At 47.3% G+C, this 24,449-nt stretch overlaps 1 protein-coding gene across 1 annotated transcript in view; it reads left to right on the forward strand.

The window, feature by feature from the left end:
- The first annotated feature begins 2,790 nt into the window (after window positions 1-2,790).
- ALDH2 (aldehyde dehydrogenase 2 family member) overlaps window positions 2,791-24,449 on the forward strand; it is a 33,202-nt gene continuing 11,543 nt past the window's right edge. Inside the window, exons 1-7 of the mRNA XM_063085473.1 lie at window positions 2,791-2,978; window positions 14,997-15,101; window positions 16,394-16,534; window positions 17,973-18,052; window positions 20,588-20,699; window positions 21,173-21,301; window positions 21,742-21,855. Of these exons, the coding sequence (XP_062941543.1) occupies window positions 2,853-2,978; window positions 14,997-15,101; window positions 16,394-16,534; window positions 17,973-18,052; window positions 20,588-20,699; window positions 21,173-21,301; window positions 21,742-21,855 (807 nt within the window). The 5' untranslated portion in view covers window positions 2,791-2,852. The remainder of the gene's footprint in view (window positions 2,979-14,996; window positions 15,102-16,393; window positions 16,535-17,972; window positions 18,053-20,587; window positions 20,700-21,172; window positions 21,302-21,741; window positions 21,856-24,449) is intronic.

The following is a 24,449-nucleotide window of genomic DNA, read 5'->3' on the forward strand; positions in this document are numbered from 1 at the left end:
CTGCTTCTCCTGGCTTCTCTGTCTTGGTGAACAGCAGATGGTAGGAACCTCAGCACCATCCTCCCGCCCCTCATCCCCTCACAGCTACCTGCCAATTCTACCTCCACGCTCTTTCCCAGCCACCCCCATTGCTTCTAACCAGGCCCTCAGTGTCTCTCGCTGCAGCTCTCTGCCTCCAGCCTGTCTCCCCTTTTACAACCAACTTTCCATGCTGTTCCCAAAGGGAATAGCACAGATGCAACCTCATCACTTCCAGGTTAAAATTCCTGATTAAGAGTAATGACAGTATGAGAGATTAAGACTTATGAGAAAGCTTCAGTGATCAAAACAGCGTTATACTGGCACACAAATAGACAGATCAATGAAACAGAACATAGTTCAGAAACACTCAGCTACTTAAGGCATTTAGTAGTAAAAAGATAACTGGTGATTGGCAGAAAGTATTTGGACCACATATGATAGACAAAATGTCAACTGCCTTGATACACAGATACACACACACACACCACCTACAAATCAATTTTAAAGAGGCCAACAAATCTGACAGGAAAATGAGCGAGGGACATGAACAGTTAGTTTGTAGCAGAGAAAAAAACAGATAACTTCACATAGGCAAAGATGCTCAAGCTCACTCAGGGGAAGAGAAATGCAAATTAATATGATAGTGAAATGCTATTTGGGCTGGCCGGTTAGCTCGGTGGGTTAGTGTGTGGTGCTGATAACACCAAGGACAAGGCTTCGACCCCTGTACCAGCTAGACAACCCTCCAAAAAAAAAAGAAAAAGAAATGCTATTTTCACCTATCAGAATAGCAAAGCTAAAAAAGATCTGATAATTGTACTGGTAAGAATGTAAGGAAATTCAGACATGACAGGGGTGGGGCGTTAATTAATCAAACCTCTATGGAGGATAATATGGCAATATCTCTATTTAAATTGTTAATATCCTTTGACTTAGCTGTTCCATTTGTATTAATTTCTCAAGTAAATCAAGGATATACCTTGTTGCATTGTTTGTAATGGCAAAAGATTGGCAACAACCTAAATGTCCATCCACAGGAAATTCATGAAATAAAAATGGTGCACATAGCCAGTGAAATACCACGTAGCTGTTAAGCATAATGGGGACACTTTCCTTGCTTGCTGTGATGAAATGATCTACCTCCTCATTATCAAGTAAAAAAAAGCGAGATGCCTTTGGGAAGTGGAAGTGGGGACTGTTGGCTGCATACAGAGAAGTGAGGGAGACTCACTTTTCAGATGATCTCTGCTGCTGATCTCCAAACCTATTTCCCCTTCTTCCTGGGCACTTATTTCCCAGACGCCTTTGCATGGAGGAGGGGTCATGTGACTGACATCTAGCCAGTGAAAAGCGGCTCAGCTCATAGAAACCTCCCATGTACCATCCTTACTGCGTTTTTCTCCTCTGGTTGGTGAAAAATGGTGCTGAGACCCGGGGTGACTTTGCAATCTGGTGTTGAAATTAGAGTTACACAAAGAAAGGAACCTGGGTCCCTGAGTTCCTGCTAGAGGAGAACTCCAGTAGTTCCAGCCTGTGAGGAGCAACGTGAGCAGGGACTTTATTAGTCCCTGGAATTTGGGGGCATATCTCATACAGAGGCTCTATTACAATATCCTTTTGATATCATATTAGCCCTTCAAAGCAAAGCAAAACAAAACTCATAAAACACACACCTGGTCTCCTTCAGCCCTTGGATCACCATGTTTGCCTGCTGCTTCATAAGTGGGCCTTGGCCAAGTTCTCTGGCTTCAGCTCCTGGAGCTCCGGCCACAATCAGCTCCCCGGACACTTGTTACCAAGATGTGTCCCTTTCCTGTGCTTCTCTGTGTCAAAACATACTTTTTGCACAGCTCAGCTCCTCCCGCTGGGCTCTTCTCCTTTCTGGGCTTCCACTGACATTTATCGTTGAAATGCGCACATTAGGTGATATCCGTCCCCTTCCTAGCCAATGTCCTCTCACTCCTTCCTGCATCCCCATGCCCAGCTCCCGGATGTCTCTGGAATAAAAGTATTTGTGAAACCTTTCCTTTTGCTCCCGCTCTCTCGTTGTCCATCCTCCACAGTCAGAAACCATCAGAGGCAGAAGCAAATCAAGCAGGTCATCCTGCACTAAACTCCACTGCCTGGAAGACCCTCCCGGCCATGGCCCTGCCCTCCGCTGTCCCCTCCCCTGCCATCGCTCTCCCCCTTGTTCACGGGGCTCCCTTCTTTCCATTTTCCTGACACGTGCGGGGTGGGGGGTGTCCCCACCTCGAGGCCTCTGCACTTGTTGTCCACAACCCCCCCTCCCCCCAATGCTCTTCCTTAGACCTGTACAAGACCAGCTCTTTCCATCATTCAGGTCTCACTCGTCACTTCCTGACCACGGTATTTAAAAGCAGTCCCTGCCCCGAACATCTCTTCACCTTATTCATCTCCTTCATGGCGCTCATCATCGTCTGAAATGACCTCGTGTTTGGGTTTAAGGTGGGTCTCTCCCTCTACAGTGTCAGCGCGGGAAGTCAGGGTCGCTCTGCTTCGGGCCTGTACACAGTAGGGGTTCAACCAATGCGCGGTGCACTAGCGAACTGGGGCCCTTCCGCACACGCGGCGCGCCACGCGGGGGGCGGGGACAGGCGGTGGGGGGCATCGGCCGAGAACAGCGGGTGGCCGCTGCACTGGCAGGAGGCTGGGGAGGTGACGGGCGCGCCCCCGCCCCGCGCCCCGCCCTGCGCCTGCCCATTGGCGGCCGCGCGGCGGGGGGGGGGGGCGGGGACAGGCGGCGAGCGCGGTGACTCCGCGTTCCGCGCCGCGCACTCCGGTCGGTCCGCACGCCCCAACGCCCCTGCAGCATGTTGCGCGCCGCCGCGCTCGCCGCTGCCGGCCTCGGGCCCCGCCTGGGCCGCCGTCTCCTGTCGGCCGCCGCCACCCAGGCCGTCCCGGCCCCCAACCAGCAGCCCGAGGTCTTCTACAACCAGGTGAGTCCCTCGCTTTGTCCTCGGGCCCGAGTCTCTCTCTGCAGGCCCCTCGGCAGGAGAACCGAGCCTGCCAGGTAGAAAGGATGGGGGGCCGTGGAGGACCTCAGTTTACCCATTTGGGGCTCGAGCAGTTTGCTGTGGTTGATCTTTACGCACACGTTCTCCTTCCCGTCCTGCGAGCATTTTGACCCCTTCGCCGCCCTACAGTCCCCGTGCCATGATCCCGCTGTGATTTGAGCCCCTTATCCGGTTCTCCAGCGCCAACTCTTGGGGTTCGTACTCCCTCCCATCGCCCGTGGTCCTCGGCTTTCGGGCCCCTTAGTTGCCGCAGTGTCTGCGCAGGGTCTCCACCGTCTCTCACCCAGAACACGTTTCAGTCTAAGACCCTCTTTGCAGGAACTTTTCTTTTCTTTTTCTTTTCTTTTTTTTTTTTTTTTTGGTCGTCTCTTACTCCTTGACTCATACCCTCGTCCAAGGAAGTTCAAAAGGAAAAACTAGGAGGAAGAGGTAGTTTTTAGCTGCAATTCACCAGTTCACCGAGGGAGAAGCCAAGGCCAGTCGGCACTCCCGCTGCTTCCACGGCCAGGAATGGGAAAAGGGCGTGGGACCTTCGCCTGCAGGGCTGGGTTCCCAAATGGAGCTGGCTGGCTCTCTTTGACCAAACTAAGGAGGGACTTTGCAGGATAAAACTGATTCCCAGTGGCCGATTTCTTGCTCAGACAAGACTTTGGATATTTTTTTCTTTTGATATTTGAGTTCGGGTAAAGTGCAGGAATTCAGAGAAGGAAATCGGTTATGAAAGAGTTCGTTTTGTTTGTGCAACAAGTGCAAATTGGCTGCCCTTCTCTGAATTTGTTTCTTCTGTAAATGGGAAGGGAGTCAGAGGATAACGTGTACAGTGAGCACAGCGCCTCGTTCGCTTGGTGGGAACTTCACAGTTAATAACAGCTCTTGTCTCTGCACAGCCTTTGCGCCTGGCATTGTTCTAAGCATTTACTTGTTTCGTCGTTTAATTTGATCCTTTCAACAGCCCGGTGAGGGAGGTGCTGTAATTATCTCCATTTTACCGATGAGGAGACTGAGTCACAAAGAGGTTTAGTGACTTGCCTAAAGACTGAAGTCAGTGGGTAAGTTGGAGTTCACATCTGGACTCCCAGGAGTAAATCCCTAATCAGAACATTCCATGGTATGTTGTAGCTTTGGGTGGGAATAAAGAGACCACTAGTCCTCTGGGATTACTGCTGATTTAGGATGCTGTGGAGCCGGCTCCTAGCTGACTGCTTTCAAGAGTGCACCTGCTTGTCTGGCCCAGATCATGGCTGCAAATGTGCACCCAGGCCTCGTAGATAACACGGGTCCTGTTCTCCAGATTTAGCCTGGGGGTGTAGGTTGGGGGAGTGGAGTAAATTCTCCCTGCGGCTGCTTTTCTTTATCAGATTTTTTGAGATCATAAAAGCAACACATGCTCACTATAAAAAATGCAAAGAGTACTGACTTAAAAGTCTGGGATACCAGATACCCCATTGCACTCTCCGCAAGAGCACTGTTAACTGGTGGTTGTGTGATCTTGATATATTTTCTTTGCATTTACAAACATGTGCGTGTGCGTGTGCGTGTGCGTGTGTGTGTGTGAGAAAAAGAGAAAGAACTAGAATTTTTTTTTTAATGAATGAGATGCTCCAACTTAGGTTCTGAAGCTCTCTGTCTCATTGAACAGTGTGTCTGGATTATCTGAGTACATTCAGGTCTTATTTAATTCTTCCCAAGAACTGCCAAGCATTCCACTCTGTGGCAGCACCTTGCTGGAACTGGCCACTCCCAAAGCTCCTTGGGCTGTTTCCAGTGTTGTCTTGTTGCAAACCCTGCTGGCAAGAATGCCAAGGCTTCTTACCAGGGGCTCTGGGTACAAACTAGCTCATATACCTGGACATGTCCGGACGGGGAGGGGAGGGAGGGTTATTAGTTCCTTGAAGTTCAATGAACTGTTCTTGAGTCAGTTTCCCAAAGAGGAGCTACTAGGTTGGTCTGTAGTTGCTTCTGCAGGCACTGGGTTTTCTCTCTCAAGGGTATTTGGAGGGTTAAGGGCACTGGGGAGAAAGTTGCTGTTCAAACTTGTTGGGTCTCTCCTGGAAGGGGGTCCAGGCAATAGGTCTTCTCCTTTCCACCTCTTTCTCTACCCAAAAGGGGTTGAGTGGGGTGGTTTGGTCCACCTTCTTGGTGTCCTCTTGCCTCTCCTTGTCTTGGGTGGGGCCTCGGGGTGGGTAAACTTGGCTGGGTTAGGCAGATTTTAGGGTGAGTTCTCCTTTCCCCAGCAGGGACTGGTAGGGAGAGCTGTTGTGGCCAGGCTTCCTGAAGAGCAACATTTCTCTTCCTTGACAGGTTTCAGAGACATACACCTCTGTGTATGAAATGGATATTCATTTTTCATTCTTTTTTTATCCCTTCCTTGGAGAGTGTTTAAGATCTGGAAAGACAACTCAAAGGAAAACCCAAGGGACTGTGGTTTCAGCAAAGTAATCCCCCTGGCTGGAGCATGGCTAATGTTGCTTTGCTTCCCATGGATTTGTCACCCCTCTTCCCCTGGGTGATGGAGCCTCAAAGGATTACTCAAAGCCCATCTCTTCTGAGCAGTGAGAAGCCCCAAAGAGGTTAATCTCCTGGAACCCTCAAGAGAGAGGCATTCCTTCCTTTTGGGAAATTAACCAAGAACTGGAGTTCTCCCCTTGCATTTATTCTCCAGACTAGGAAGTTACAAGAAAAGAACATAGGTGGGGTTATAGTTTAACAATATAGGCTGGTAACATTCAGCAAAACAAGCAAGGTGACATTCCATAATGCAATTTGCAAGAGGTTAAATCCAATCCACCAACAAAAGCTTGATCTTAGCAAACATTCTCTCTCCTTACAGAAATTTCCCAGTATCTTTACATATCAATCAGTAACTTGTCTGTCCTCTGAGCCAGCAACCTTGCTGTGCTACAATTCTTTATCTTACAACAGAGACTAGCCTGGGGAAAAATTTCCTGTCTTTTGTAAGGTTAACATTTTATATGCACTTTTGAGAAGTTAGGCTAAACCTGAAACTAGGCCCTGTGACATATACTTGCTTTATGTATACTCCACAGGCTAATAATTTCATCTTCAACATTAACAATCCATGTTTGTTGGTAGTAATAATGAATGAGAGAATATTGTGAGACATTGTTTTGCACTCTGGACTCAGACTGCCTGCCACTCACTAGTTGATGAGACCTTGGGGAGGTTCATTCATTTGATAGGCATTTTCCTAAGCACCCCCAGTTGCAAGGAACAAAACAGACAAGAATCCCTGCCCATGGGAGGCTTGCATCCTGGAAGGTGGAGAGAGACAAATAAATTAGTGAAATGCATAGTACGGCACAAGGTGATCCATGCTATGAAGAGAAATAAAACAGGGAAGAGGGGAGCATGTGCAAGTGGGGGTGCTCTGTACCTCAGCTGCCACATCTGAAAAATGGGGTGAAAATCCCATCTGTATCAGAGGGTTGCTGTGAGGATGAAACAGGGTCATCCTTATACAGCCCTTAGCAGTGCCAGGCTCATGGCTGCTGGTGCCTCCATATTTATCACAGCCTTAAGTAAAAACTGGGATGACAGTGATGCTGTTGAGCTTATGATCTAACAGTGATAAAACTCCATTTAATATGGTGCTCTTGTATTTGCAGTTTGTTTCCTGAGGGGGTGAACTAGGTTGTGGTGAAGCTGAGTGGGAGTTTGGGGTGAATTAAACTTGCATCTTTATTTTTAGCCCCTTGACCCCAACACTCAGGAACTAGAGAACTGACCAAAAGGGAATTATGAAAGGATCTTCCTATGTGGAATTTTCTGATTACAACAGTAATACATCCTCAGTAGGAAAAGTAAAGCATTACAGGAATCTACAAGGTAGACACTCACTGGAAATATACATATGCACTGCTCACATGTTCATTGCAACATAGTTTATATTAGCAAAAATTTAGGAAATAAGCCAGTTTGGGTTTCATAGGGAAATAGATGAACAACCTCTTTTACAGTTACAGGAAGGAATAATTCTATGCATGCAGCAGTTACGAAGAATTAGCTTGATCTGTGTGAACAATGAATCTTAAAAACATGTTTCATAGAGGGAAAAAATGTCCAGCACTTTACACAATATGAAGCCAATTAAAATTAAACTAAGTAAAACTTTATATTGAATGTGGATAGACATATCTCCATATGAAATGTGTAAGAATGTACTGCACGCTGTGAGGGTGATGATTACCTGAGCTGATGGGGCCAGATAGGGAACATGCTTCTGAGTAGTGGTGAAAGGGGACTTTGATTTTATTTAAATGTTTTATTTCTTTAAAGCTGAATACCTTGTGAACAAATATTAAAAGAAAAAGGAGAGAAAATAGTGGTCCTCTGATACCCCACCCCTGCAGAAAATCCCTGTTAACACAGTATATATGAAGTGGAACTTGATTTTTCTTGTCTTCCTGGGAGATTCTTACAGAATGAGCCAAAATCCGTGTTGGGCCATACAGTGGTTTGGAGTAATTTTGTACTGAATGAGTCAAGTGAACTGTCACCCTGTTGATCACACTAGTTAACTGCTTGTTTGACAGGCAACCCGGAGAATCTGGGGAGTTTCACTGAAGGCCATCATGGTTAATTCTGATTCTAATAACAGTTTTTTATCAGGGAATGCAAGTGGTGTTCAACACCTCCTGCCCTCCCAGAGTGCGTAGGACACACTTCAGTTACAGGTGACTGGGCTACAATACAGCGGTCCCCCCTTATCCACTCTTTCGCTTTCTGTGGTTTCAGTTAACCTTGGTCAACAAGAAGGGTGAATACAGTACAATTGAGATTTTTAGAGAGAGAGAGAGACCATATTCATATAACTTTTATTACAGTATATTGTTACAATTGTTCTATTTTATTAGCTATTGTTGTTAATCTCTTACTGTGCCTAATTTATAAATTAAACTTTATCCTAGGTACGAATGTATACAAAAAAAGTAGTATGTATAGGATTCAATATTATTTGTGGTTTCAGGCATCCATGGGGGTCTTGGAATGTATTCCCTGTGGAAGGCGGGGACTGTGTAATGTTTGTGGTATTGAGGTCAAGTTGAGTGCAGAATGTATGTGTTGTGGACATGCATATGTATTCCCTGATCCAATAATCATGATTATCAATCACTTTTTTTTTTTAATCAGGCCCCATACTGAGGACTTTTGCCTAAATTTTCATCTTTCATTCTACCAGCAACTCTATAAGGCAGGTATAGTTTCTGTCCCATCTTACAGGTAAGGAAACTGAGGCTCAGGGAAGTCAAGTTCACATTAAGTTATAAGTTTGAAACCAGGCTTCCAAATCAGTTCTGTCCAGCTCTAACACACCATGTGCTCCTAGCCACATGCTATCCTGCCTCCTGACCTCCTGATCAGACAAGCAGGTAAATATTTAAGGGACAATTGAATCAAATATTTGAAATCAGGAAGGAGGAGCTGTGTTTGTGTTGTTCACATTTGTGTTCTCGGCACCTAGCACTGAACTTGGCATAGAATCGCTGTTCAGTAAATATTTATTGAATGCATTATTGCTTACTATTTATGAAACTATGTTTACAATTTCATGCTCCAGGAGCAAGGGAAAGGGTTATTTAATGAGAACCCAGTATATATCCACTCAGAAGGGTCTTATTGCAAAGTATTTGGGAGTTTACCTGAACGGGACTGTGGGGAGGCACAGGGGGTGGTGAAATTGTCTAGGGGAAAGCGATCTCAGCAAGGCAGAGGTTGCCAAACCATAGCACGTTGACAAATTGAAACTGCGCCTGCCTGGCAAATAGTCCACAGTAGAATCAACCCTCCCATCTTAGAAGTGGTGCAAATCTAAGACTGCAGAACCGAAGTGGGGAGAGGAAGGCTGAGGTCAAGTGCCAGAATGTTTCCAGTGAGTCTGGGGAGACCGGCTGCTCTTGGCCTTAACTGCAGACTAGCCCCAAGGTTCTGGATGATGTGTGAAGTGTGAAAGAGTGTGGCATTCCATGTTTACTTTGAGCTTTATGCCTTGGGATCTTGTATACAAAAGATAGCATCTGCTTTCCATTGGACACAGTTACCCAACTGGCGCTTATAAATGCCATCAGGAATCATCCCAGGCTGGAAAACCACAGCATTTGCTCACTCACTCAGTATTTGTGAAAATAAGGTATTCCAGGGACGTGTATTTCCCAGGTATTCCCTAGTTCTTTCATGCATCAAAGCGTGAACCGAAATTTTTCTAGAATGTGTTCTGCCTCCTTAAATTGGTGCTACTGAACATAATTTAACCTTTTATTGGAGACTTTGGGCAGATTATGACTGCCCATTGTCATGGGGTGTGGGGGTGGTAGCCGGAATATCTTTCTCTTCTTGCCTTGGTCAGGCCTCCGCCCCCAGAGTCTAGCTGTCCTGCTCATGCAACTCCGCCCCAGGTTCTCCTCCCCGTCCCCTGCTGCCACCGCTACCACCAAGTCTGTGTTTGCAGTTTATATTTTGCCAGGCCTGGAAAACAAGATATCTGTGTTATCCTCCAACTCAGAAATCTAATTTGTACACAGTAATATGCCCCAAGTTTGCAAAAACACATGTAAAACAATGTTTGCTGCAGCAGCATTGTCAGAACAGTGAACACGTGTCCTAAAAGTGCATTGGTAGGAAATGGTTAAATAAACTGTGGTCTGTCTGTAAAATAATGAGGCAGATCTTCCTATGGAATAATGTCCAAGATAAACTGTTACTGAGAAAAGCAGGTTATGAAATAGGAAGTCTACTATTATTATCCCCACTTAGAATGGGCGCTGCCCTGTCTGTCCCGGTCCCTCCAATGCCCCCAGCACCAAGTGCGGTTCCTGGTACACAGTAAGTGGGATTGAGAGCCTCGGTTCTCCTCTCACCTGCACTCTGCAGCCACACGGGACCTTTCAGTCCCCCTGTCCCCAAGCTCTTCCTTGATCTTGCCCTTAAGGTCCCCCTCAATAGCGCCGTCTGACCCCTCCCTGGTGCGTGGTGATGGCTGTCAGTTAAAGCTTATGTAATGCATGGGTGAATGCAACTTTTACAAAACAAAGTGAGAAGTACTTATGAAAATGTATAGAAATTAGAGAATTTTGATGGAAAAAGTTTATGCATCTTGCCAGCAGTCCAGATCCAAAATATCAGCTTTTAATGTCCCTCTGCCTCTAGAAACTGTAAAGAGGAAGCAGGGGCTGGCCGGTTAGCTCGGTTGGTTAGAGTGTGGTGCTGATAACAGCAAGGTCCAGGGTTTGATCCCTGTACTGATCAGCTAGCCACCAAAACAAAAGAAGAAAAAAGGAAGCGTGGGTTTGGAGGACTCCCCTCCCCCCAGGGTGACTAAATTAGACATGTTATGTAAGTCAAGCATTGGGTTTGGGGCCAGAAGGTTATAAAGCATTTGTCCTGGAGTTTGTCCTTTTGTTTATTCAAGAGAAGTTGCTGTGAAACTCTCCTCACTTGAAGCAGAACTTTGGCAGAGACTCAGTGTCACAGAAATTCCTACCCTAGCTCCTCAGCCCAGGGAGGGGAGACCACTGAGTCTGGCTCCAGAAGAAGAGAAATGAGAAATCTAAACCGGAGAAGTTTCCAGGTTACTGCTAAGCAAACCCAGGTTTATCTTATCGGTGGAGAAGATTGGATAGATTGTTGAAAATCGATTCACCTAATTCTCCAGTGAAGCATGACTCAGCAAATTCAGGGTTTCCAAAGGCAAACAAGTGATCCTTCCAGGGACCTAATCTAAATCAGATGGGGAAGCCTGGTCTTTGCCCGGGAAGAAAGGAGTGGGGCCTGTGGGAGATTACCCAGCTGGCCCACTTCTCCCCTGCATACTTCCTGGTCTTTGCAAAATCACAATGAAAGCTTTTTCAGGACAGGCTAGTTTATTATGCAGTTGAGCACAGAACACACAGAAAAGGGTGATGTCCATTGCTGCTCAGAATCTTTGACCTGAGAGAGTTCCAGGATTTAGAGCAATACTGTAGTCACCTGCTGTGGGCCCAGCTCAGGAAACCACACCTGCTGTCATTTAATCCCCATATTAGCCCCCAAAGGTATTCCTTAAAGCATCTGGGAAGTGAAGGCATTTGCCCAGGCTCACCATCTGCGAGGGGTGGAGTCAGGAATTGAACCCAGATCTGTCTGACTTTGAGTTTGGTACTAAAAATGCGAAGTCAGCCTGTGTCGGGGCAGTAAGTAAACCATGAAGATGAAAGTTCATGAATAGGAGAGTTTGAACCTCCTTGAAAGCAGAACTGGCCTGTGACCAGAGGTTGGAGTTGGAAGAACTGGGTAAAGAGCACATCAAAATCCTGGCTCTGCCCTCGCTACCATGTGACCTTGAGCAAGTGGCTTGATCTCTTCTGTGCCTCATTGTCCTTCTCTGTGAAGTGGAGAACATGGAGTTCATCTTCTAGGTTTGCCATGAGATTTGAATGGGAACAGTTCAAGTGCAGAGAACTCTTGCTGCAGGGGCTGCCTCATAGTGAGAAGCTAGTAAATGTTAGCTGTTTCCATGACATTCAGGAGACCAGGTGGATGTCCTCCTGGGGGTGGGGGGGATGAGAGGTTGGAGGGGACAGTACAAGACCAGCCCAGCTCACCCCACCCACTCCAGCCAGCCTCCCTCGCTGCCTCAAGCATGTAGCTGCCAATTTTACTGGACTCAGGTCAGGCTGCCCTCCCTTTTGAAAAGGAAAGAAAAAAAGCTCAGAAGTCAAATGGTTGGTGTTAGAAAAGCAGATGTATTCACCTGAAGGAGATGGCAGGCTACCCCATCTCAAAGATTTACATTTACTGAGGGGTTTTTAAAGGATGGGTTGAGGGAATGGAATGTGGGAGGTGAAAAGCAGGAGAGCAGGAGATGGGAGTTACGAGGGGTCCGTGTCTATGTGTCAGGTACAAGGTCTCGCCAAGGCCTCATCCGGTTTCTGTTCTCATCTTCGCTGTTATCTCAGGATTCTGCAAGATTTTGATTTGCGCCAGTGTACTTGGCTAGTGCCCAAGGTCAGCTGCCAGTCGTTTGGCCTTGATTATTTCTCAAAACTCTACAAGTCTCAAAGAAAGAACTGTTAGCTTTGCAAAGTACTAATTAGCTTCACAGCCTTGTTTTCCTACTTAGCGAGTGAGATAAGAAAGTCAGGGGATGTGAAGCAAGAGTGGAGAGGAAAAAACTGTCCTTTTTAATATCCTCCCCCACCTGTGCAGCCCAGGCAGCTTTAGGTCCCAACATGGCTTCAGTCCTGCTCACTCCAACACCAATGTGGTGGGGTGTGAGGCTGTGAACCCCGAGCCCGCACTGCAGGTGAAGACAGCAGCAGAGCTCAGCACACAGTCGCAGGCTGCCCGCCTGCGTGTGCCTGTCCCTCCTCCTCATGTTAGTTAGAGAGGCCCCAGGAGCTTGCCCCTCCTCCACATTAAATAGAGAGGAGGCTGATTCTCAGAGAGGAGGAGCATGTATCCAGGGCCTTCCACCCAGGCATGGCAGAGTTGAAATTGAACTCCGGCTCTGTGCCTGGGCTCTTTTTACCACGCCCGGGCAGCCCTCCTGCCGGAAGAAACAAGAATGTTATTTCCCTAAAGATTTTTTTTTTTTTTCTTTTTTCTTTTGCATCTGGCCTGTACGGGGATCCGAACCCATGACCTTGGTGTTATAAGGCTGTGCTCTAATTCATTTCCCTAAAGATTAATGATCACCTGGTTATCAGGAAACCACACAAATATATTTTCAAAAATCTGGTTAATGTTTACCCACGTTCTCCTGCCTAATGCCGAGAGTCTTTACTGTGTATGCACAGCTGCAGATTCTGCCGTGATGGTGGTATATGGATTGTGCAGAAATATCAAGTTTCAGCCTGGAAAAGTGACCCCACTAGGTCCTTACCTGACTGGCTCCTTCCTGGGGTGCCCAGTCGCCCTATCATTATCACAGCACCGGGCACTTGCTGCATGCTTAGGTGAGGCACAAACTCTCTGAACTCTCACATGCCACTTTATGAAGGGCTACTATAATGAGTCCCACTCTGTCGGTGAGGAAACAAAGGCGCAGAGAGGTAAAGGCCTTGTCCTGTGTGACAAAACTGGAAGCAGGAGAGTCCAGATTCATCTAGATTCTTGTCCCAAACCTTGGCTCTTGACCACTAACCCTGGCTACCGCTCCCTGGGTCCTGCTGATCCTCAGATCTTGGGCCCTGGTATGAAACAAGCTCCAGGCTTTGCATGGTGGTTTGGTCTTGTGTGGGATCGTAGACTCAGGCCTGAGGTGCTAAGCCATGCTGGGATGCTGGGGCCAAAGAGACCCCTTGAGGAAGGCAGGCAGAGAGCTGGACATCCTTGCCTTCACCTCACCTGTGGCCTTTCCCTGAGCCCTGGGGAAGTGACCACTGTGGGCGCCTCCCTGAGCCTGAAGGGAACAGCTTACTGGGAGATCTTCTCTGTGCTCCCCTGAGACCATCGCCTGGCTTTTGGGGAACAGAGAGCAAACTTTGGCACTTTATCAAGCAGCTTTGATAAGGACTCTCTCTCTGAGCAAATGAAGAGGCTTCCACCTCCCTGCTGTGGCCTGATGAAGAATGAGATCTTTCCCTAGACATGGCTTGGTCGCTGTTAATACACTGGCAACAACAGCGATGGCCTAGTTTTAATTATGAGCCAGGTGCTGAACTGAGGGCTTCACGGGACCCACCTTCCTCTCTTATTCCGTCCCTTTCACTTCCTAGTTCACCAGTAACTCTGGCCACCTTTGTTCTTTCTCAGATCCATCAGACTTGTTCCTGCCCCTGGGCCTTTGCACTTGCTGTTCCCACTGCCTGGACTGCTTGTCCTCTCTCTCTTCCTGTGAGTGGTTCCTTTTCATCAGTCAGGACTCAAGTCATGCGTCTGATCCTCGGGGAGGACCCCCCAGCCATCCTGGCTAACATTCTGCATACCCCCTCCCTTAGTCACTTTCTCTGGATCCCATTTTTCTTTTTCGCACTTATCACTACACTCTGAGGTGATCTTGTATATTTGATTGTGTCTCTGGTTTTCTGTGCCCGTGACAATGACAGCACCCTGAGAGCAACATCTTTGTTGTTTTTTTGTCTCCACTATGTCCTCAGCCCTGGAATAGTGCCTGGCCCATCACAGGGATTCACTAAATATTTGCTGAATGGGTGAAAGAATAATCTAATTCCATTCTCATGACAACCTTGGGTGAAAGTGTAGTAGGTAAAGGTGGTTGCACATTCTTTGCTGCTCCTCCCGAGGAGAGGGGAAGCTGTCTCTCCTACCTGTGAATCTGGACTGGGCCTCTGACTCACTTTGACCAACAGAATTTGGTGGCAGAAATGAGGCCACATGATTCCTGAAGCTAGATCTTAGGAAGCCTTTCAGCTTGCACCTGGGTCTCTTGGAACACTCTTTTTCTGGGGAAACCAGCTGCCGTGTGAGTGGGCTGAGCCCGCCATGTAGTCAGGAAGCCCAAGCAGCTGCTTGGTGCCAGACAAGTGAGTGACAAGCACACATCTTGCACATCCAGCACCATGGAGTTCAGATGATCCAGCCCAGCTGCCCTTGGACTGTCACCACATGAGTGAGCCCACGTGAGCCCTGCCCAGCTGAGCCCAATCAGGGGACACAACTGTGACAGATAATAAATCATTTCAAGCCACTGAGTTTTAGGGTGATTTGTTACAGCAGTCAATAACTGGAACAGGTAGGAACATTCTCCTCATTTTTCAAAGAAACCAAGGCTCTGAAAGGTCAAATGACTTACTCAAGGTCACTTGGCAGAGGGCATTCCAGCTTAGATTTTCTCCAAGGCCTGTGCTTTTAACCTCCAGGCTATACCTCTCTGAAGCTAATTCATATATATCCATATTTGTTCTGATTTTTTTTTTCTTACATTGCAGGTGGTCAGTGTTCAGTTGAAAGCTGGTTCTGAGAACTTTTTCCTTCTTATTGTAGATTTTCATAGACAATGAATGGCATGATGCCGCCAGCAAGAAAACATTCCCCACAGTCAATCCGTCCACAGGAGAGGTCATCTGTCAGGTAGCTGAAGGAGACAAGGTGAGAACTGGTGACTTGCCTTTGGACAGGAATGTTTTTGTTTTTTTATGTATTTTTGTACTGTTGAAACTTTACCATATATGTGTATTACTTTCATAACTGAAACATGCTAATTAAAACTTTTGAGTAGGGGGCCGGCCCGTGGCTCACTCGGGAGAGTGTGGTGCTGATAACACCAAGGCCACGGGTTCGGATCCCATATAGGGATGGCCGGTTGCTCACTGGCTAAGCGTGGTGCTGACAACACCAAGTCAAGGGTTAAGATCCCCTTACCGGTCATCTTTTAAAAAAAAACAAAAAACAAAAAAACTTTTGAGTAAATGAATCAAAAGGAGCTCTTCTCTGAAAACAAAGGTATCTGGGTTGGAAAATTCATATAGTGTGCGTTTATAGACTTGTGAATTCAGGGACCATCTAATCCGTTCTGTCCTTTCCAGACCTGGAAGTTGAAGATCAGAGAAAGGAGATGCACAGCTAGATGGAAATCTTATTAGTTAGAATTTGGGCTTCCTAAGATCTAGCTCTATTGTTGGTTTGAATTACATATGCTGGTAGGAACTGAAAAAAATCAATAATATCTTAAGAATTTTTAAATTAGATTCTTGGTAAAAGTATTTTATTTTTTTAAATATAAAAGACATTAAAAATAACTCAAGAATGCTTCCTGCCCTCTGCTTTAATACAGTCCTTTACACTCATACGTAAGGCCTTGCCTCCTTTGCTAAAAGCAAATGTGAATCTTTTTGGTTCATCAGACAGTCCAATGGTAAATGTGTTCAATATAAATGAAAACCCTGTTCCCTGATTCCTGATTCATATCCCTCTATGAAAAATGCTACTAGCTGTGTTGATTTTACCGCTTCTCCAAGGAGAGGGAAGTTGGTTAAACCTGCATTTGTTGGAGATTGCTAGTTGTCTTAGAAGGCATGATCCATTTTGCTGGGCTTGCTGCTTACGAAGCAGTAAAAAGTGCTCAAATTCTAAGCATTGACTCCTGTGTGCCTCTCCCTCCAAAACTCTTTGGAGGGTTTTGAAATGAATATACCAGAAAAGAAACTGTAAAGTTCCTCATTCCCACTGTGACTCCTGGGAAGGAGAGAGAAGGCTGTTATTTAGCCCTGTCACTGAGCTTATTAGATGGAGCCATGTGGGGCGAGGAAGGGCTGTTTGGGGACAAGTTTCCATGCAGGCATGTGCTGATGCCCCGGGGGTGTGCTTGGCAACAGGGCAGGTGGTATCTGGAGGCGGTTGTTGCTGCAAAGGCCTGAGTTGCCTCTGTGGGTCTCTTCCAGCAAGATGTGGACAGGGCAGTGAAGGCTGCCCGGGCTGCCTTCCAGCTGGGCTCACCCTGGCGCCGCATGGATGCGTCTGAGAGGGGCCGCCTGCTGCACCGCCTGGCCGACCTGATTGAGCGGGACCGGACCTACCTGGCAGTGAGTCCTCAGCCTTCTCCCCTTGCATCCCACGTGGGGAATGGGCTCATAGCATCCTATGAACAGACAGGGGCTACGATGTGACAATGTAAATGATCAGAATGACATAGGAAAGACACCTTTGGGGGATGCCCCTGCATCAGCCAGACGAGCTTTCCTGTCTCCTTTGTTTTGTTTTGTTTTGATTTTTGGTGGCTGGCTGTTGTGGGGATCCAAACCTGTGAGCTTGATGTTAAAAGGCTGCGCTCTAACCAACTGAACTAACTGGTCAGCCCTCTCTCTGTCTCCTTTGATGCAGTGGGTTTGGCTAAGAAAGGAGGAGACTGGAGAGTGTAGGGAGAAAAGCTATGATGGGGAGGCCTTCCTTGGAGAGAGACCCCCAGGAAGGGGTCTCCCCAGGGCCCTCTGCATAGTGGGCCTTCTCTCCATACGTGAGAGGCAGAAGAAAACAGGAGGCAATCTCCTCCCCTCCCCCAATACATTCATCACACAGCAGCTAAAGTGAACCTTTGAAGGCCAGCCCTGTGGCTCACTCAGGAGAGTGCGACGCTGGTAGCGCCGAGGCCATGGGTTTAGATCCTATATAGGGATGGCCGGGGCGCTCACTGGCTGAGTGCGGTGCGGACCACACCATGCCGAGGGTTGCGATCCCCTTACCGGTCAAAAAAAATAAAATAAAATAAAGTGAACCTTCGAGAAGGCAAATTATCCCATGGTACTATGCCTTAAAGCCTTGCCTGGCATCCCGTAACTGTAAGATAACGTCCTCAACATAGTCTGTGAGACCCTGCCTTGTCTGGCTCCGTCCAAGTCATGCTGGACTGTGCCCCTCAGACATGCAGCCCAGCTACCAGCCTTTCCTCATATTTTTGACCAAGTTTCTTAGAGCATCAGGGCCTTGACACATGCTGCTCCCTCTGCCCGGGGTGCTCTGAGCTCCATCGCCATTTGTAATGTCTTTTTGGCCTAGTTGCCTCCTACTCATGCTTAAGGTTTTAGCCTAAAGGGCTGGTCTCGGGTTGGTATTCCTCAGACTGGGTTGGGCAGTCTGGCCTCCTACTTTCTAGTACTCATCACATGTGTGATTAATGATTTGTGTCATTATTCACTGTCTCTTTGCTCTGTAAACTCCTTGTTGTCTCTGTATTCCCAGCATCTAGTTCTGGCAGAAAGCAGAAGCTCACACAATGTGTTTGTGAAGTGATTGAGTGAGAAATTGATGCCTCATCTCTCCCATGCCCCTTCTTCTCCCTGCCTGTGGAGAACCCAGGACAGTGGCCCAGAAAAGCCCCTGACATTCAGTGGCACAAAGGGGACTCTCGCCCTTGTTTTCCACCAGCCCTTCCCAGCCCAGGCGTCAAATGTTGTCCTTCAGCCCACTTGCTTCATTTCACTCCTGCAACAGCATGTCTCTGCTAACCTTATTCTCTTTGCTCAGGCCTTGGAGACTCTGGACAATGGCAAGCCATACGTCATCTCCTACCTGGTGGATTTGGACATGGTCCTCAAATGTCTCCGGTACGGGCTTGGGTTTCCTGTCCTTCTTTGTTCTGGAGGTGTCAACGGGGAGGGAGCATTGTGGTCAGGAGGTAGAAATCAAATTTCAAAAATGCAAAAGGATCACAGGAGTGGGAGAAACCTGCTCCATTTAGACTTCATTTCGTGGGGAAAATCCCTCAGTATCAAAAATCGTAACTTAGCTGTAAACATTTTCTCTTTCTTCTTGAGTCACTTTTGGTCATTTCTATGTTACTTGGAACTTGTCTGTTTTATCTAGGCTTTCTAACTTGTTGGTATACAACTGTTCATAGTATTCTTCTGTAGTCATTTTTATCTCTGTAGGGCCTGTAGTAATGTCTCCACTTTCATTTCTGATTTTAGTTATTTGAGTCTTCTCTCAGTTTTAGTCTAGCTAAAGGTTTGTCAGTTTTGTGAATGTTTTCAAAGAACCAAAGTTTTGGTTTTGTTGATTCTATTGTTTTTCCATTTGCCACATCATCTGTTTTTACTCTAATCTTTATTCTTTCCCTCTTTTTGCTAGCTTTGCGCTTAGTTTAATCATACTAATGATTAATGACCATGGAATTAGAGCTTTGTTAGAGCTTTTTGGGTTGTAGTTAACAGAAACTCATTCAGCCCAGTTTATGCAATACAAAGTCAGTGGTCTCAAATCTAGAAGGCCATCGAATCTCACTCATCCTGCTCCCTTGCTTCATTCTTTTGGCCATACATGGCCTCCTTCGGAGCCACTCTGTGTTGGGACCTGGCTCCCTCTCCTGCCTGGGCTTGTTTCTGTACTCGTGATTCCACCCAAACTAAGATGCCATCTTCTAGTCCTAATGCCACATTCCTGTGGGAGGGACCCTGATCGGCTGGTCTTGAGTCTGATCAGCTGTGGTTAGGGTAGACAGACCGTTGTGCAAATATTGGCTGCTGTCCTGTGACATGTGGACAGAGAGGGTGGGGCGGAAGCAGTGCCAGGAAAGTGCCAGGATAACTACTATTTTGAACAACAAAATAGTAGTTATCCTTCATAACAAGGATGCTCAACAAGGGTGAGCACGTCTCCCAGGGTACAGTGAGCAATGTCCAGAGACATTTTTGGTTGTCAATGACTGCAAGGGAGGGGTGCTGCTGGCATCGAATGGATAAAGGTCAGGTATGCTGCTAAACATCCTACACACAGGATAGAGCCCCCACAGCAAAGAATTTTCCAGCCCCAAGTGTCAGTAGTTCCGAGATTGAGCAACCCTCTGTGCAAGGATGTACCAGAGAGGGCAGCTTCGTGAATCTCAGGCAGAGCCACATGTCTTCCTGGGTTTTAGTATTATAATTTTGCACTGATCAAATAGTGTTTCTAAGCCTGCAAAACTCATGTAATATAAACCGTGGAGTTTTTTTTGTTTTTTTGTGTTTTTTTTTTGGTGGCTGGCCAGTCTGGGATCTGAGCCCTTGACCATGTTGTTATAACACCGTGCTGTTGGGCCGGCCCGTGGCTCACTCAGGAGAGTGCGGTGCTGATAACAGCAAGGCCATGGGTTCAGATCCTATTAAAGAAAAACAAACCCCCCCAAAAAAAAAAAAAAAAAAAAACGCCACGTTGTAACCAACCGAGCTACGTAGACCATATTTACATAGATCTGGGAGGAAGGAAGCAGCCATGCCTGGACTTGCAGAGATTAACTACCTAGGTATTTCTCTCTCCAGGGTCACAAACCTGTGTTCAAACCCAGATCAACTGCAGTCTCAGGCTAATCGTGCTAGACACCACTCATTTCAGAAATGTCTCTTTTGCCCTATGCTTTATCTTTTCCCCCATCTTTCATTTTCCTCCTTCCCTGAAAAACATAACCATTACATACCACATGCACACTGCTGGTTTCCTCCCCAGCTTGAATTTGCTGTGCTTTCTGTCACTGGTGTCCCTTATGGTCTAAATAATGAGCTTCCCAGGTGGGAGGTGCCCAGTTGGTGATTGCTGTCTCTCTGTACTGTCTAAGTACAGTGCTCTGCACCCAGAAAGTGCTAGCCATTTGATGAGGCCACACTTTCCTACCAGATTCAGTCCATGGCTCTCAGATGCTAGACTGTGGTACTGGCCTGGTACAACAGTCATATTTTAGTAAATCTGGGTGTTTATTAAAAAGACTAATTTCGGGGCCAGCCTATGGCTCACTTGGGAGAACGTGGTGCTGACAACACCAAGTCAAGGTTAAGATCCCCTTACCGGTCATAAAAAAAAAAATAATAATAATAATAATGATAATTTCTGGACATCATTCCCAGAGAGCCAGATTGAATAGGTTGTAGGTGGGCCCCTGGAATTTGGTGATTTCTAAGAAGAACCCCAGGTGATTCTGATGCTTAGAGGTTAGTGACCGAGGGTCGATTATTGTCACCCTAGCATTCATTTAGGTCTTTCTGGGAATAAGCCAAAAGCAAAGGTAGTTATCAGAAAGACCCAACTGGATCAGTTTGTCTTGTCTTTCTGCCATTGTTTCTGGGGTTCCTAACAATCACTGATTAAAGCTTGGAATTTTCTTTTTTTTAAAGGTATTATGCCGGCTGGGCCGATAAGTATCATGGGAAAACCATTCCCATCGATGGGGACTTCTTCAGCTACACCCGCCATGAACCCGTGGGGGTGTGTGGGCAGATCATTCCGGTGAGTGCTAGCCTCTCCGAAGGGTCATCCGGAGGGCTGAGACTTGGCAGTCTCAGCCAGACTCATGGCAAAGGTGGAGGTTTTACGGGTGGTGTTGGGAGGTGCCTGAGAACATGGGCGTTAACAAAGCCAGCCTCAGTTTGAGTTTGAGCCCTGTGGCTCTGTGACCTTGAGCAAATTGCTCATCCCCCTAAGCCTCAGTTTACTCATCTGAACAGTGGAAATGAACATAGTGCCTGTCTTCGGAAGGTAATGGTTAGGGTTTGGCACAGTGCCTGGTACATAAAGCACTGGTAAATGTGAGTCGTGTCATTACCATCTGCCACCTGTCTCGTGCATCTGTCTTAAACCTACGATCAAGCTGGGGGGACACACAGGGTTCAGAGAACTTGGTGCTGCTTCTGTTCTCCAGTGTGGCTCTTCCTGCTGTTCGGTGTAGCTTGGATTTCAGAGGTTGCTGTTGTTTATTGCAGTGGAACTTCCCACTCCTGATGCAAGCGTGGAAACTAGGCCCAGCCTTGGCAACTGGAAATGTGGTTGTGATGAAGGTAGCTGAGCAGACGCCACTCACTGCCCTCTATGTGGCCAACTTGATCAAGGAGGTGCATGGCTTGTTTCCATTTTGATCTCTAAGTGCCCTTATCTAGGCTTGCTCTGAAGGAGTTCTGAAAAGGAGACCCAAAAAGGGTTTGTAGAGCCCCACCATCACCGTACTTGAACCAGAGAGGCTTACCTGTTCTTATCCCTCTTACCTATTCTCTACATTGGGCTTCATTGCAAGGTGCCCTTTGAAGAATGGAAACCATTGTTCTGAGTGAATGTGGTGGCAGTGTGGGGGGAGTGGTCAGCTGCCACAGGGCACCCAAGGGAACAGACCCCTTGTCCGTACCATTAGAATTCCTGTGCAGTACCACATAAACCTGGCTCCTGCTCATGTATCTTAGCAAACTGTCATAGCCTCTCTGGGAACAGATGTGTTTCCTCCTGCCCAGGCCCTTGGAGTAGGAGGCTGACTCCCAGTGTCCCTGCTATTTGTCCACAGGCTGGCTTTCCCCCAGGCGTGGTCAATATTATTCCTGGATTCGGCCCCACGGCCGGGGCTGCCATCGCCTCACATGAGGATGTGGACAAAGTGGCATTCACAGGTTCCACTGAGGTAAGGTGTCCCTGTGCCCTCCAGCTTGTGGCTTGTTTGGCTCAAGCTCTCACTGTCCTCAAAGGGTGATGCATTCAAGATGAGCTCCTGGGTATCATGCAGGGTCTGTACGCCAGGACTTGTCTCTGAATAGCTCAAGTAAGGGGCCCCGTATGTGCCAGGAGTGAGGGAGCTGGTATATTAGTCTATTTCTGTTGCTTATAACAGAATACCTGAAACTGGCTAATTAATAAAGAAATGAAGTTTATTTTGTTTCGGAGACTGGAAGTCCGAAGTTCAGGGAACGTATCTGATGAGGGCCTTCTTTTTGGTGGTGACTCTCCACAGCAACATAGGATGTCACATGGTGAGAATGGGCTGAGCAAGAGAGCTAACGTCCTCACTCACTCTCCTTATGAAGCCATCTGAACCATGCCCACAGCCACCCATTAAACTATTACTGGATTAATCCATTCATGAGGGTACAGTCCTCACAATCTAATCACCTCTTAAAGGTCCTACCTTTCAAATACCATGATGGGATTTCCCATCCTCTTAACACTGTTACAGTGGAAGTTAGGTTTCCAGTACGTGAACTTTTGGGGAACACATTTAACCTGTAGCAGCAGGCTTGAGTGCTTTGTGATTTGGTCGCCACTCTAGCTGCTGTGGGGAGGGGCCAGCATCCCACGTAGAATAAGGAGGCCGGGACTGGCTAGACTTCATAAAGCCCAGAGCCAACTGCCTGCCCAAAGTCAAGGTCATGTCAGGCTCCTCGACTAGCACTGCCACTGCGGTTGAAGACTGCAGCCTTCAGAAAGACATGCGTTCCAATCCTGGCCTTTCCAAGATGACATGGGGTGATTTACAGAATGTCTTTGAGGTGCTCTCCATTTTCTATAAAATGATGATGGCAATGTCTATGCGGTAGAGATAGTATAGACAGTGTAGTGGGGAGATAATGGGCTTTGAAGTCAAACTTACAAAGTAGCACTTACTAGCTGTGCAACCTTGGGCAAATCACTTAGCCTCCTGTGGCCTCTGTTTCCCCATCTGTAAAATGGGGCTAATAACCATACCTACCTCACTGGATTGGAGTGAGGCTGAGATAAAGCTTGTGATGTGTTTAGCCCAGAGTAAGTGCCAGATAAGTGAATGAATGAGTGAGGGGTGTTAATGATGCTGTCCCATGCCAGACACTGGAGAGACAAAGACCAATTAGGTGATTCCTTAAACATAATCTCCTTGAAAGCAGGGATAAAATTCCCTCTAAGGTGGTAAACTTTTTCCTGTCCCTGTGTAGAGTAAGGCAAATCATAACTAAAGCCAAAATGTTTCGTTATTTTAGTTATACTAAGTTTCCATTTATATTGTCAGAGCTAGGGCTTAGACCCTTCAAGCCCATTGTACAGACTGGGTCCCCAGACCCCTCACATGCCAGGCTGGGTCCCCAGACCCCTCACATGCCAGGCTGGGTCCCCAGACCCCTCACACTCAAGGCTGGGTTCCTAGACCCCTCACATGCAGGTCCATGCTAGGTAATTGGGAAAGATCCTGGGAGCTGTTGGCAGGTGATGCAAGTTCAGTCTTCAGCAGCAGCAGCAGCACAGTGGCGGCCTCTTAGAGAGTCCCGGGGACACTGGCAGCAACAGCCTCCAGCTGCAGTAGTAGCTTCCCCATGCCCCCTCCCCCAGGGGCATCCCGGGAGTGGAGGGCACTGTGGATCAGAGCCACTCATCCTTTATACTTAAGTCCATAACCCAGGACACTTGAGTGCACATGCACAATTACATTAGATGATAACCAAGGAACACCTGAGTACACGTGCATATTTACATCAAATGCTCAGCAAGATTCTGAACATCTGAGGGGCCCTGACCATTTTCCTATATTTTCCCAACACCCTGAAATCTCAGAAGGCTTCATTGCATGACTTCTGAGAAGGAACACTAAATAGCATAATGAATGTGATCTTCAAACAGTTCCACCTGGGTGTGATGAAGCCAACTTCAGGCATTGTCTGCATGTGGTGATGGCCGGTCTGGGAAGGACACAGCTGTGGCCACGATAACGTGGTCAGGTTGCTTTGCTGAGTCACTGCCTCACTTAAGGCTGAGGCAATGTTGAGAATCTCACAGAGGGGGTGGTTTTCTGACGGGGATACATGTGTCCATTCAACAAACAAGTACAGGCATGGCTTGTGCCAGACTCTGGGAATACGGAGGTTGGAAGCACCCTGTGCTTGCCTTCACAGAGCACGCAGTGTGCCGGGGGACAACACCCAAGACACCATGGGAAAGAGGCCGGATAGCAGGTTTGAACTGGTGCTGGAATTGGACTGCCGCCCAAGTGTGAATTCTAATCACACATTTACCAGCTGTGTGACTTTGAGGAAGTGACTTGACCACTCTGAGCCTCAGCTTTTATGTTTTTAAATAAGGAGAGGTGTCGCCCCTGCTTCTGAGGGTATCATGGGGATTGAATTTAATACACACAAAGCATTTAGCAGTGCCTGGTGTGGGGGGTGCTTAGTACATAGAAGCCACACAACAGTGACTCTGCTCATATTATTATCGTCATTGTCATCCTCGGACCTCAGGGGGTGCAGCAGCAAT

This window comes from Cynocephalus volans, chromosome 2 (assembly GCF_027409185.1).
Source record: "Cynocephalus volans isolate mCynVol1 chromosome 2, mCynVol1.pri, whole genome shotgun sequence".
NCBI lineage: Eukaryota > Metazoa > Chordata > Mammalia > Dermoptera > Cynocephalidae > Cynocephalus > Cynocephalus volans.